Source organism: Teleopsis dalmanni, chromosome 2 (assembly GCF_002237135.1).
Source record: "Teleopsis dalmanni isolate 2A chromosome 2, ASM223713v2, whole genome shotgun sequence".
In the NCBI taxonomy this organism is placed as follows: Eukaryota; Metazoa; Arthropoda; class Insecta; order Diptera; family Diopsidae; genus Teleopsis; species Teleopsis dalmanni.
Window position 1 is genome coordinate 209,976,560 of NC_051847.1, and position 14,166 is coordinate 209,990,725.

The window sequence follows — 14,166 nt, forward strand, 5'->3', positions numbered from 1 at the left end:
TAAATGTCAAAAAAAAATCCCTCCCAAAAACCTGTCCCTTCTGCAATCCAAAGCAGCACAGTCAAAGAAAAAATATTTGATTGTTCGTTTTTCCTGTATGTTTTCGTGACTTCTACGGAGACGATGTACACATATTGATAATAATATGAAATATTGGTCTTATTTTCAGATAACCATACTTGGCTTCTAAAAATAACTCCAAACTTAAATTGTTAGACATTTATTTGAAGCATTCAAGCAACATTTTAAATTCTAATATATTTAACATGCATTTAACATTTTTGACCAATAAGCCAAGTTCCCTTCAGAACAATACAAATTGTTCTAATGTTTTGTAATTGAAGACCAAAAAATGGGGTAAAAACCGTCGAAGCGTAAGAACGCCAAGTAACGAAACCAATTCGAAAATGAAAACAAAGTGAAAGTATCAATGGGTAAAAAAATCTATGCGAAAGTTTGACAAAGAAGAAGACTTTAAAAGAATTTTAGAATTACAACAAATCGAAGGGGATTCCACTGCAGCATTGCATAATTGTCAACATGACACAATGCCTAAGCCTTTGTACTGCACAAAAGGTACGAGTAGCACAAAAACAGAACCCCACACATTGTCGGTGTTCTCGGATGATGTGCATTATGCATTATGTCTGGTTGTGTCCGCTTATGCTTTATACTGGTAATTGTAGACGCCATTCCGTAATACCCACCCAACCACACCGCACTACACCACACAAAATCAATATAGAAAAACTTGGAACATTGACAAGAGTGAAAACGCCCAGATTTGCTGAAGACATTGCATTGCATTACGAATTTCATTAGCAAATAATTTACATGGAATTCCATTCTCGCCGCTTGAGTTCTCGTACATTCGGCAAAAGGTACTCGTACTTAGACAAATATTTGACATAAGCAGCTTTCAAAGCAGACGAAGAAGATAGTACCGTGGAGTAGCAGAGGAGGAAAGAATAAACGGAGAAGTTATGCATTACAGAATGTTAATAATTTATAAATAGAAATCGTTATGGGAGGTTTTTGGGTGCTCATATACCTTGCAATTGAGCGAAAATTTGACAGTGTGGATGGGTGTGGGAAGTATTTGTTAAACTCCACACAAAACGGAAGTCGTCTCTATGCAGCAAATTGCACTTTACTTCCGTTAAAATGCCGCATTGGTCGTTGTCGGCATTTTGTATGCCGTAACAAAATAAACAAAGAAGTCGAGTGACAATAGTCGATTTTTGAGTTCATTTGAGTGTAAATTTCTCTTAAAAGTTCAAATATTATAATGCGCTCTTAAGTATGTCTTATATTATGCTCAATATAATTATTGAGAGAAATTATAAGTAAATTGCTTAGAAAATCATAAAGAATCGAAAACACAGTATCTCAATATATATAATATGCTATATAGTCGTATATCTTTCAATACCATGTCAGACTTATGAGGAATAAAGCTTCTAGAAATCAGTCGGCGTCATTAGCATTATTTTCTTTTTAAAAACATTTCATTTTTACACTTCATTTTATTTTAATTTTTTTTTTCCTTTCCAAACTATAGAAATGGCGAAGACATATAATTTATTCATCTATATTTTTTCTATATTTTTGGGAGATATCATGTAGCTCCAATGATTAGAGAAAGATTTGTATAATTAAAATATGTACTGTTAATGATACTTGCTTGTGTATTTATGTTTCCCCTATTTTGAATATATAGCAACTACATTGAATGACTTCATCTACTGACATTTGAACTCAACTGTATGACTAGCACCATTTATTGACTGTTAATAGATATCGGCTTTCCACTATGATTTCTATTAGAATAACTGCTTCCAAATATATTGATAGTATGTACATTATCTATTGTTTGAACTATAGAAATGGTAAAATATATTATTTTATTTTAATTCATCCTTGTCTTTCCAAAAACTTGTATTTATGTTTATTGGAATATGTTTACTAAACTCAAGTCTTATCAATTCTTATTAAAACAACAAATTGATTTCATTATAAGCTTTGTTTTTATTTAGTTATTGTTTTTTTAGTGCAAAAGATGAAATACCTCGACAATATGCACTCTAATACTGGTGAACCATATCTTGCAAATGGATATCACATATTATAAGGTAACAATACATGATTCTTAAACGATGCATTTAGGAGACCCAAAGATAATACTTTAAAATTCGCTATAATGCTAAATTAAAGTAGTTCTAAAATATTAGGACTATTGTATCTCTTATCAAAATTCAATTTATAGGATAACTTGATCGCGTTATTCGAAAAGTAGTTCACAACAAACTAAGCGAATTTTTAAAGAAAAATAAAGTAAATCTGTTAAAGAATAGATCAAAAGATGTAATAGGAAATCTAGCAAGGTCATTAAAAATGTACCAGAGATATATGAGCTCTACATATACATTGCAGAAATATTGTAGATGTGGATCTAATGTAACCGGTTTATAAAAGCTCAGTCTGATCGCAACTTAAGGTTAAACATTTTATATATTTTATTATATTTTAAATATACATTTTATATATATTTTCTTTTACATATTTTTTTCAATATATAGGATAACTTGACCGCGTTATTAGAAAAGTAGTTCACAACAAGCTAAGCGAATTTTTAAATAAAAATAAAGTCAATCTGTTGAAGAATGGACCAAATGATGTCATAGGAATACTACCAAGGTCATTAAAAATGTACCAGAGATATATAAGCTCTACATATACATTGCAGAAATACTGTAAAGGTGGATCTAATGCAAACCAGTTTATGAAAGCTCAGTATGATGACATTTTATAAATTTTTCCCTCTATTATTGATTTATATATAATATTTTTACTTTTTGTTTTTAGTTTTTAACTTTTATTTTAATTTTTACAATATTTTTATAAAAATGATTTCAGTTCATTTTTTTATTAAAGATATAAATAATTTATTCATTAAATCAATAATATTTAATATAAAAAAATATAGCATTTGATGAACAACTTTAAGTCTCTCTTTTTTACGTTCCTACTAACACTCTTTATTCACTCATTTAACCAGAATTTCCACTCAACGCAGTAATGTAAATAAGACGAATGAATGCCGTATTCATTTTGTAAAATGAACCCAACCAGCAACCAACAGCGTTGCAGCACAAAGTGTGAAATACGTGCGCTCAGTTTATGTCGGGCTGTCAAATGGTGAAGCGGTGAAGTCGAGTCGTTGTGGGATATGCAAGATACGTGTCGAGTGCGATTGATGCAGTTTTTTGTTATTTTTAATTTTTAAAGTTGTAAAATGAAAATAAACAAAAATAGAATCACATTAATTTTTAAAAAGTTCATGACAAACCTAAACTGAACCAAGTGCATATACCCGTGCCCCCACGTCGCGTCGAACGTTGAACGCGCCCGGTGCAGTTGCTGCCTCATGTGCCACTGCAACGTTACCGCTGTGTGGGTGATTATATTTAATATCTTTCAATCATTTTTTGATATTTAAAAAATTTAAAAAAAAATTAAAAAAAAATTAAAATTAAAATTAATAACAAAAATTATTCACAGTGTAAACATGGTTTAAAAATGCTTAAAGGAAACTTACATGAAACTCGTTTGAATAACCTCCGTCGTCCGTAGTGGAAATTAAAAAAAAAAACAATGCAATCATCAGATAATTTAAATAATTAAAAATAAAAAAAATTAAATTGTTTATAATCTGTTTGAAAAGCTTTTATTTATAAGTTGTTAAATGAATGCTTGTTATTGTTGTTGCAATTAAATCGTTAAATGTATTCACTTAATGCATATTCTTTTAAAACGAACTTTACAATATATTTTTCACGTAATATAATTATTACTAATATTTGTGATTTTTATTGATTTTAATAGAAAGATAGACATTATAGATATATTAATAAGTGTATATTACCATGATTCATGCTAAATATATTTATTTTATGGAACTAGAATAAATCATCTGACTAAATTTTAGCTCTGTATTCTTGGTAGAAAAGTTTTTATTCAATTAGATTTTTGCATATAAAGAGTTACTAAATTTTTCAAATTTGAAATAAAATGATTTTTCACAACTCAGGATATACTATATGGATAGAATAGCATTATTTTTATAAAATTTTCAAAAACAATAAATATTATCTTCCTTTCTTCCTAGACTCAGAGTATATTGTATTTAATTGAACAGTATTTTTTTAAAAAAATGTTTTCATATAATATACGTCATTATGCTATCCTCCTTCTTCCTACGCATAACAATCCTTAAAATGATAGAAAATATACCATATTTACGGAATGGCATATGATATATATTATTATTGACCTCGTTATACAATCCTACAAAAAAGTATAAATTAGAATATACAACAACGATAAAATTGTATTTCTTTTATAAACCATTCAAAATGATGAATGATATACCCTATTAACGGTATGGTATATTTTTTCATAAAATATTCACAGATGATATATGATATACACTTGTATATAGATTTCTTTATCTTCCTAGGCGATGCAGTCTTTCAAAAAGATTTAGATACATACACCACATTGATAGAATTTAATTTTTTTTTAAAAGGTCTTCAAATAATATATTAAGAGTATTATAAAAATACTCTTCTCTTTTTAAACATAACAGCCTTGCAAAATGAATAGACATATAGCTCAGAATGCACCGTAGTAACAGAATGGCTTAAAATTTGTACAATGTACCTATATAAAATTTTAGCACCTTCCTTCTTCCTTGGCGTAGCAGTCTACGAATCTGTCACACAAGTCGCATGATAGCTTCTCATGCTACCCGTTTTTTTGTTTTTACTCTCTCGTTGCTAACGTAATATATTTTATTAGTCATTGTGTTGTCCATCTTTTAAATACATCTTTTTCTATTCCTTGGTAACGTAAACATTATCCGCCCTATTTTATTCTTTATTCTCTATATATATTGATACCTTACTTTGTACATAATATCGTTTTGAGGGCCAAAAATCTTTCGCATGTTATTTATTGTTAAAACTTTCTTTATCACTCTCTCTGCTATTTTCTGTCTATATGGTTTTAGATACATATGTTATAACAGGGTTTTTAAGATAAATTTTGTTTTTTCTTGATTAGATTGTGTCAAACAACCATACATCAGTTTATAATCTTTAATGCATTATTTTTAATTGGATTCTTAATTTTGTTTGTACTTAGAATATCTTAGTTTAGCTTTATAATAACAAATCGATTGCATCAGAAGTGCTCTAGATCGGGAACAGAATTTTGAAGACATGCCAGACTTAAACTTTTTACTTTGATGTAAATAGATTAAAAATGAATAATAATGAACCATTGATATTTAGACTCAAATATATATTTTTTGTTTTCCAGTCTATAATTGGTACTAGTTATAAAGATATGGCTTGTATAAATATAGAATATATTTCTAAAAATATTCATTACAAAACCTTAACATTAGTAAAGTTTTCAATATTAATCAGAAACATATTACAAAACTTACAGTAGATAAATAGATCCTTTTTATTTTTTAACATAACAGAACTTAGTAGACTTATGCATTCCTAGCCAATCTATTCCACTTCTCCTAACTTGATGCACTGGCTCTTCAATTTTGCACACATAATTTGTTAAGGTTACCTTAAACATCAATGATCTGTCCTTTTTCTTGTCATGTTTATATTTCAATAATCTGCGCTATTTGGTGCCCTATTTTCCATTTCTTAAAGCTGCATTCCTTATATATATTGAGCCATCTCAGATGCTAAAATTTGCTATATATTACCGTGATATATGTGTATTATGTAAGGTCTTGATTATGTTAGATTTGGTTAAGCTCACCAATCAGCATTAATCCGTATACTTTCCGAAGCACTTGTGTTCTTCTCTAATATACAAAGAAATGATTTATTTACTATGATTTACTAGTTCATATTTCCCATCAGTATGTATTTAAACTTATACATGTCGAATTTTTGTTTTGGTTTAGTTCAAGCTTTAAAAAACTTTATACACTTAAAGAAAGTTCAGTCCATAGCGCCTACTCTATCAAGTAATGTTACAGTTCATAGTTTTAGTTTTTAAGTCATCCCGATGAAAACAAGTTCTTGTTTAAAGTTCCATCTGAGACTCAAATTCATATTTTATATAGCTAAGAACACCATAAAACAGTCTAGTGGATTTCTAAATCTTTTATAAAGCTTATCTATATAATAAAAATAGATTTTTTTAGGAAGTGCTTTATGGTAAATGCTTCAAATATCTATTCTTATAAATTTGATGTAAATTATCTCTTCGTTGTTTTCATATAAATATTAATGATTAAAATATTTATCATTACCTAAACGCTATTTTAATAAAAATTAAATTGGCAAATGCAAACCAAAATTCATAGAATGAATACCTAGTAACCATTCATACTATATGCCTTGTGAGCAATAGTCAATCTGCAAAGTTAAAAAGATTTGAGGTTTTAAAACTACCAAATATAATGTAACTTATTGTAAATAAACTGTTATGAGTAATAATGATTGTAAAATAGATAGTTTTAATGAACATCAGCTATTTTTATGACTGTCTTCTGCAAAAACTTCGCTTATTGCAAATATAATGAAACATAAAATAAATATTATTTAAAAAAATTTGTTTTTGTAAACTTTATTTATTATTCTTTTTCAAAATATTTGTATATTTTTTATTACTGCAATTATCTATCAATTACTTGGGTCTTAACAAATCGCTTAAACAACTCGATGACATCATTTTTGTAATATTTCAAATATTTCAATAACATAAAATCTTGTTTTATATACTAAATAGTATCGGTAATAATTATTAATAATTTTTCCATTAATTATTAATCAAAACATTTAACAAAAAAATTTGATCACGTATCTGAAATCCACATTCTAATGATGAAATTGGCATGTACAAAAATTCTAAATGCAGCTTTGATAATTGTTTGCGATCTTGTTGAGTTCTGGCCTATTTGCCTCAATAGAAAAGTATCTCAGATCTCAGCTACTGAAGAACACAACAAATCGAACGGATCAATTGAAAAATCATTTGCTACGTCATAAATTTAAGACTTGTAATCATTTCAACATGCAACAACAATAATAACGAAAGCATAATTTTACTAATTTATCTTTGGAATTTGTTTATTGCAGCCACGAAACAAGATCAAAATGTACAGTACGTAATCGATGAACTTTTGTAATCAATTTAAGCAAAACAAACGAGCTCGAGTGCGCCTAAGTGTAACCAATAAGATAAGAGAGAAGAAAAAATTTTAAAACAAAAAGTGTAGATACTATAAACAAACAGTTATAAAATTAAAATTGAAATATAAATAAGCAAAACACTATAATGAACCATAAACCTTTCACTTATAACGAAGTATGAAAATCACAAAAATAAGCCAAAGCGAATTGTGTGTAGACGGCCGACCGCTTGTCTATGCTAACAAAATGTAGTGTGATTAATCGACGAATTGCGGGAAAAATAGTACAAACACACCCTAAGCTCAGTTCAATATATCGGTTTCATATAAAAACAACAATTCACAGCTGTTGATTTTGGTTAATTCAGTTTTATACGAAACAAGTGCGTCCGAAACAAATGCAAATAGTGAAATTGAACGCCCTAATGTGCTTACAACTAACGAAACGAGTTTGTCGTTATCACAGTCTCCGTACATAACTTGGTGATGCAGTTAACCCATTTAGACCCAAATAGACTCTCACCCAAAATATAACAACAACTACAACAAATACAACGTCCACAACGTCTACAACAATCACATCAAACCAAACAAACTGAGCTGAAATGAAGATGCTTAAAGAATCATTTTGAGAATAACGAGGTACGCGGTGAGGTGTATAGAAAATATTGTTTTGAACGCAAATTACCGCTTGCCGTGCAGAGACGTTAATAAAGCGTAAAAAACAAGTTAAACAAGAAGTTAAGTCGAAGACAACACATAACATAAACAATCTCAACTACAACCAAAACAATAACAACATCGAAAACCACAACAAAAAGTGACCTACAAATACGAGTTTCGGATTTTGCTTAAGAATCACGAACTACGGTTTAAACGGCAAAAGCTTAAAACCAGCCGAGTTTGCTCTTTTTCATATGCACAACCAGACATCATAACGTGCTGAGCGTATAATATTTACAATGGCAGCTACTCAAACGGCAACCATAACGACAACAGTTAAGAAGCCTGGTCCACCAGTGCCGCCTAGACCGCAACATACCAGCGCCGCAGCGAGTTTATTGAAATCGCAACGAGAATCAATTACGAGTGCAAGCGTAAGTCGTGCTTCGGCAGTAACCAGTTTAGCAAATGCTAAAGCAAGACCAATTGCACCAACAACTGCAACAGCAACAGCAACAACAACTGGAACAACAAATGGGTCAGAACAGCCGCCTTTGGTGCAAAGAAAACACTCATTGTCAACACAAAGTGCTGCAGACGGGCGCACCATAATCTACAAATCGCCAGCTACGAGTTTGCAACAGAAGCAGGAGGAACGTGAAAAACGTTTGTCTGGTGCTACAAAAGTACAAAATGGTACACAAACGACCTATGCAACCAAACCACCACTGAAGCTGCGAAAAGCACCCGATGTGCCCAATATTAAGCCAAGAGTTGCTAACAAAACTGAAATAGAAAATAATAAAACCGAAAAAGTCATTGAAGAAGTTGCTAATGAAACGAAATCTATAGACTCGCCCATACAACAACAGCAAAAACAACAAAATGTGGACTCAACCACCAATATGAACAGTGATAATAATAAGAAAAATATTGTTATAGTGCAGGCCACAAATGTTGTTAACTTAAGTCGTCATCATTCGATGGGTTCTCCTAAGCCAGTTACCTTAAAACCCACACGATTTAGTTTAGGCAAAGCAGATTTTGAACGTCCCGGAAAAGTACAATTACGTGTCGATCAATTGCAGCCAAGTCAACCATTACCGAAACCACGTAAAATTGTGAAAATGCCAGTTGCCACATTAGATTTGGAGGATGAAACGAAAAATACAACTTCCAATACAACAACTGGCATTAGCCTGTTCCGTCGCTCGAAGACAACTCTTGATAATATAGCAGCACGTGCAAGTATCACAAGCGTGAATAGTGAAAAATCCACAACTAATAGTTTCCTAAGCGGTAAAACTGTAGAACTTAAAAATAATCTCAAAAACGCAGCCGAACGCTTGTTCTCAGAAATTATAGTCAATCAACAGAAACAAGCCATTGAAGCTCCCACAATCATAACCAAACATGAACGTGCAATACAGCATCAGGCGTTGCTTGAACAGGAATTAGCTGTGGAACAACAGCGTCGTCTACAACAAGCCACCATGGAACAAACAATACGCGTCATATCGAGCACGCCAACCAGAGACTTAGTTAACCAGCAAAATTATACACGCATTAATATTAATTCGGCAGCTACAACTCCAGCGAAGTCTAAGCCACCAATCGAAACTTTATTAAATTCTCCAGAGAAGAAAGCCGCATTTCATGAAATGCTCATCTCAGAATTGGCAGCTATGCGTAATCGTTCAAGTTCAATGGAGAATTTACGCTCTAAGGATATGAGTATTTTTGATAAAAATCATGCTCAGATGCCTAAGTTAGAAAAGATTTTCAATAAAACAAATACGCGTCTACGTTGTAACTCAATAGAAGATCATGATCCAGATACAGAAGATGTTGATGAGGATAATGTTGAGGACGCGGATGGTGAAGAAGATGATTTAAATAAGCATATAATAACAAGTAATAAGAGCACACCGCGCAAACGTTATCCTTCCGGTTGCTCTTCGGATTCTTCACCTTATGGTACTGAACGATCTACACGCATACGCACCTCTGATTGGATTGAAGTTGGTGATAACGGCAAACAAGTTACTTTAACTAGTTGTCATATAAGCTTAGAAGATTCGGGCTTGGAAGATGAGGAACGTTTAGACGATATGTCCTCCTCGGGTGTTGGTGATTCATGGGATAGCGTAAAGGAGGCAGAAAATGAGAAACGAAGTCGTAACGTTAAAAGGTGAGTTCAATTTTTACTGAAAGATTTTTTTTATATTGTATGCCTTATATTAATGAAAAGTATTATATATATATATATATTAAAAATAAACATTGTATATGAGACAATGTAGAGTGATTATAAATCTTTAGTAATAACATACGTTTACAGTACAAAATAATATAATCTCTGTACTTCTAATATTTCCATATTCTTCCAATAAACTCGAAAATCGTCTTGACACAATTTTTTGTAGAAATGTTTTCAAAATATGAATTCTCTGATATTTTTTTCCAGAGGTAGCTTTATATGTTATGCCATATCTTGTATTAGAAATGACCGATTAACAAGTTTCAAAAATTTTTCAATTACATTTTTAGTAAGATCCAGTCAGCTACTACAAATATTCTCTGAAATGAACTGTTTGTTGATTTAAGACTGAGATTTGTTGCGGAAGAAAACCAAGTTCTTATTGAGCACTTTAAGTACATATATTTACATAATACGCTTGTAAAGTTAGATCTATAACAATAAATGTCAATTCTTCCCTTTTAAGGACTGTAGCTCATAACGTCAAACGATTTGAACGCTTCGTTGTCAATTATACCTTTCCAAATTTATCTTGTGAGACCTTTTGGGTCTCACAAACGATTTGAACGCTGTATAGGTAGTATTGTTTGCATAGTTTTATTAAATGCCTACCTTTACAATATAAGCTTGTTTTGTGAATTTTCTATAGTCTACGATTTGCGCTTGTCCAATTTATAACCGATATGCGACGTAAGCAGAGATTTAGGATTTGTCAAATTTTTGACAATTTGACAGATTTGTCAAATTCTTTAATAAAATTTTTGGTTTTTATAAAGCAGAAAGCTTTTTGGTATTCTGGACACATCTTGACAAATTTGAAAGCTCAAGTACCTAGTGCTTCTCACCACACTATGGTGTAAAGTGTTTTGTATAGAAAACTGTTCGTAATTGTTCGTAACTGTTCGTAAAAGATGCTTGTAAAGAGCACATATTTTAAGTTGCCAAAAGCATTTTTCATGCATTCAATTAACAATAAAAAATATGCTTGTAAAGAGCGTATATTTTAGTTAAGAATATTTGTCATGCATGCAAAAAATAAAAAATGTTTAAAAAGAGCATATTTTAATAGTTGTCCAATACCAAAACCCTTACTGCAGTCAATTTTGACAAGTGTCAATGTTTGACAAGTTTATAAAGTGCACAGAATAGGTCCGATAGCATACCTACGTACATAGGTTAGGTTGTACCGGCGATCCCAGGGGGATCCACTTTGGCGTATAGGCCCATTGTGATAACTTATATACATAACATTTTTGAAATAACTTTGGACTTTGTTCGTTTTATCCAGAATTTCCTACTATTACCATATTTCAACAGATATCTATTATTGATATATAAACATCAGTTTATCGATAGGAAAAATTCCAGTAAGTCAACAGAATCATAAATAAAATGAATTACTAAAGTCAGTTAAAAAACCCCGAACATGTGGTCAACATTATGACGTCCTTTCACTCCAATACGATTGATGCACGATTTCCAAACAAAAGAGGAAACAGTAGGGCATGCCAAGTGTTTTATTGTAAATTTTATCTGTTGTCTGCAACAAAATCAATACTGCAAACCTTTTTCTTTTGTACTCGGCCGATAAGATAAAAATGTCAAAGATTAAATATTTATCTACCTGGAGATTTTTTATACACACTGCAGGTATGCACACTTTTTATTTAGTATCTGTGGCGTGGCGTAAACCCAATGTTTTTTATGTTAAACATAATGTTCAAAGAAAAAAAAAAGAAGAGGAAAAAAGTATTTAGATACTTTATTGTATTGTATTAAGTCTCACTGAGTTTTTCGCTGTCTGCCGCATTGTAACTGTTGAAGCAACTTTTCTACATTATTTCTGCTTATGAAAATGTATTTCATTTAAATTTTTTATTGTTACATTTTTTATTGTTGCATGTTTTTGTGTTATTTTTTCTAATATCTTTTTCTTGTAGTTTGTTGGTTTTATCGTAAATAATAATTTTTTCCTACTAAACAATTAAGTTAATTTGAACATAAATTTGAATTTCTCAACAAAGCCGCCACCGCGACGTGTGAAATATCGTTCACCCACTTCGCAACGCCTGTCATGTGCACTTTTCTTCGTTGAAGCGCAAGCTTTTGGATTGACATGCTTCACATTCCATGGCAATTATTAGATGCAAATTTTTGTAAAACTATTCACACGTAACTATACGAAAAGCGGCTTATAACTTAGTCGTACGTATATCTGTCACTCTTTAACTCCATACACTGGTAACACACTTTCGGCCGTGCATTAACTGTGCAGCAGATCCGAAATACCACTGGTGTCTTCTGCATATCGTCGTATTTGTGCATTGGCGGCACTTCAACTCAATAAAATATAAAAAATATTTCATACCAGTTACTGTATTTATTTATTTATTTAGTTTTGAATATTAATTTAAATAAAATCTGCCAATTCGAGAAATAAAGCCACATAACTCGTTCGTCAAGCACTAGGAGTGCCCGTGCCAATGGTTCGTTGGATTCCCTTATTTGTTTTTAAATTACCCGGATTATTGAAAGCCTCTTCTGCGTGCCAACTTGTGCAGTGCAAGATTTGTGACTCATATCATTTGGTATTTATTTGTCAAGTTTTTGTTATTATATTAAAATTTATTCATATTTTTTTTTTTTTTATCAATTTTACTGGTACTTTTGTGTTTTTATTTAGCAAGTAAAATTTTTCACAAACTTACTGAAGCGTATCTTATATCTACTCGCATTTGTATTCATACAATTTATCGTATATCAGCATCGGCACAGGCGAATAAGGTTAACTAATTGTGAGCTTATTGATTACTCATGTGCATATTTACTTTGCTTTTTATTTATATTTCCACTGAAATGTGTTAAATAAATAAATTTGTTTAACAAACACACATATTCCTTATATTATTCCGTAGTTCTGATAAAAAAAGGGGTTCTCGGAGCAGTAATTTTTTGTAAATATATAAGGCATAAAGTATAAGAAATATGTACACAATTATTATGAAATTTACAATCATAATACAGACAATACAATTATCTTTTAACTATAGTGGAATAATGTTTTATAATTGCTAATAGTATAAAATATTTATTATTTACTAGTTTGAATAATAATTGAAAAGATAAAACTATAATACTATAAATATAAATTCATTATTCAAAACAGTATATATACTTAATGTGTATCAATGATGTGACTCCATCACCAGTGTTGATATTACTTGATGAGATTTTAGTGTCTTGAAACCTTTCTCGCCGCCTGCCAAGATGAGTACTCCTTGATTTCACTATTTATGTTTCAATATTCAAAACAGTATATTTACTTAGTGTGTATCAATGATGTGACTCCATCACCAGTGTTGATATTACTTGATGAGATTTTAGTGCCTTGAAACCTTTCTCGCCGCCTGCCAAGATGAGTACTCCTTGATTTCACTATTTATGTTGGACATTGAAATGAGCACATCTATTGATCGCGTATGTTTCTGCATAGAAGATGATAGCTTTTTCTCCACGATGTTCTAGTTGTCTTGTAAGTGTGTTACTCCCTTATCAATGAGTGAGTCATCAATGTATCAATATATCAAATACCTGTTTTTCTTGTCGTGGTTTCAAATATACTTTTTCATCCATTATTGTTACTAAGTTTAGTCTAATCTATTCATATAACTGAATACACATCCTTCGGTGTTGATAATTTAAGACATAGTTTCGTAAGAAGCTCAGACATTTTAAATCAGTTATCACGTATATTTACTAGATTATGAAAGTTATATAGCATTTTGTGCATATTTTATGCTAAGGCTTAGTACTAAACCCGGTCATCTCAAGAAGGCCGGTAAGAAGTTTGGAAGGAAATAAAACATTGCCAAATAAGTTTTCTATATATATTTTTCTATATATATAATTTTTACACATTAAAAAAAACAAAAAAAAATATTATTTGGGTGTCTATTTCTTTAATGTAACTAAATTTTTGTTATTATTATTATTTCACTACTCGTTTGATGGA

At 30.8% G+C, this 14,166-nt stretch overlaps 1 protein-coding gene across 2 annotated transcripts; it reads left to right on the top strand.

Annotated features, from left to right (window-relative positions):
• Window positions 1-3,175: 3,175 nt before the first annotated feature.
• LOC119680159 lies at window positions 3,176-10,090 on the top strand. 2 transcript variants are annotated; one of them, XM_038092847.1, is made up of 2 exons: window positions 3,176-3,453; window positions 7,179-10,090. In XM_038092847.1, the coding sequence occupies exon 2, from the start codon at window positions 8,194-8,196 to the stop codon at window positions 10,087-10,089; it is 1,896 nt and encodes a 631-aa protein (XP_037948775.1). In that variant the 5' UTR covers window positions 3,176-3,453; window positions 7,179-8,193; the 3' UTR covers window position 10,090. The 2 variants fall into 2 exon arrangements, with proteins under 2 accessions (XP_037948775.1, XP_037948777.1); XM_038092849.1 differs by having other exon boundaries at window positions 3,199-3,457.
• Window positions 10,091-14,166: the final 4,076 nt, after the last annotated feature.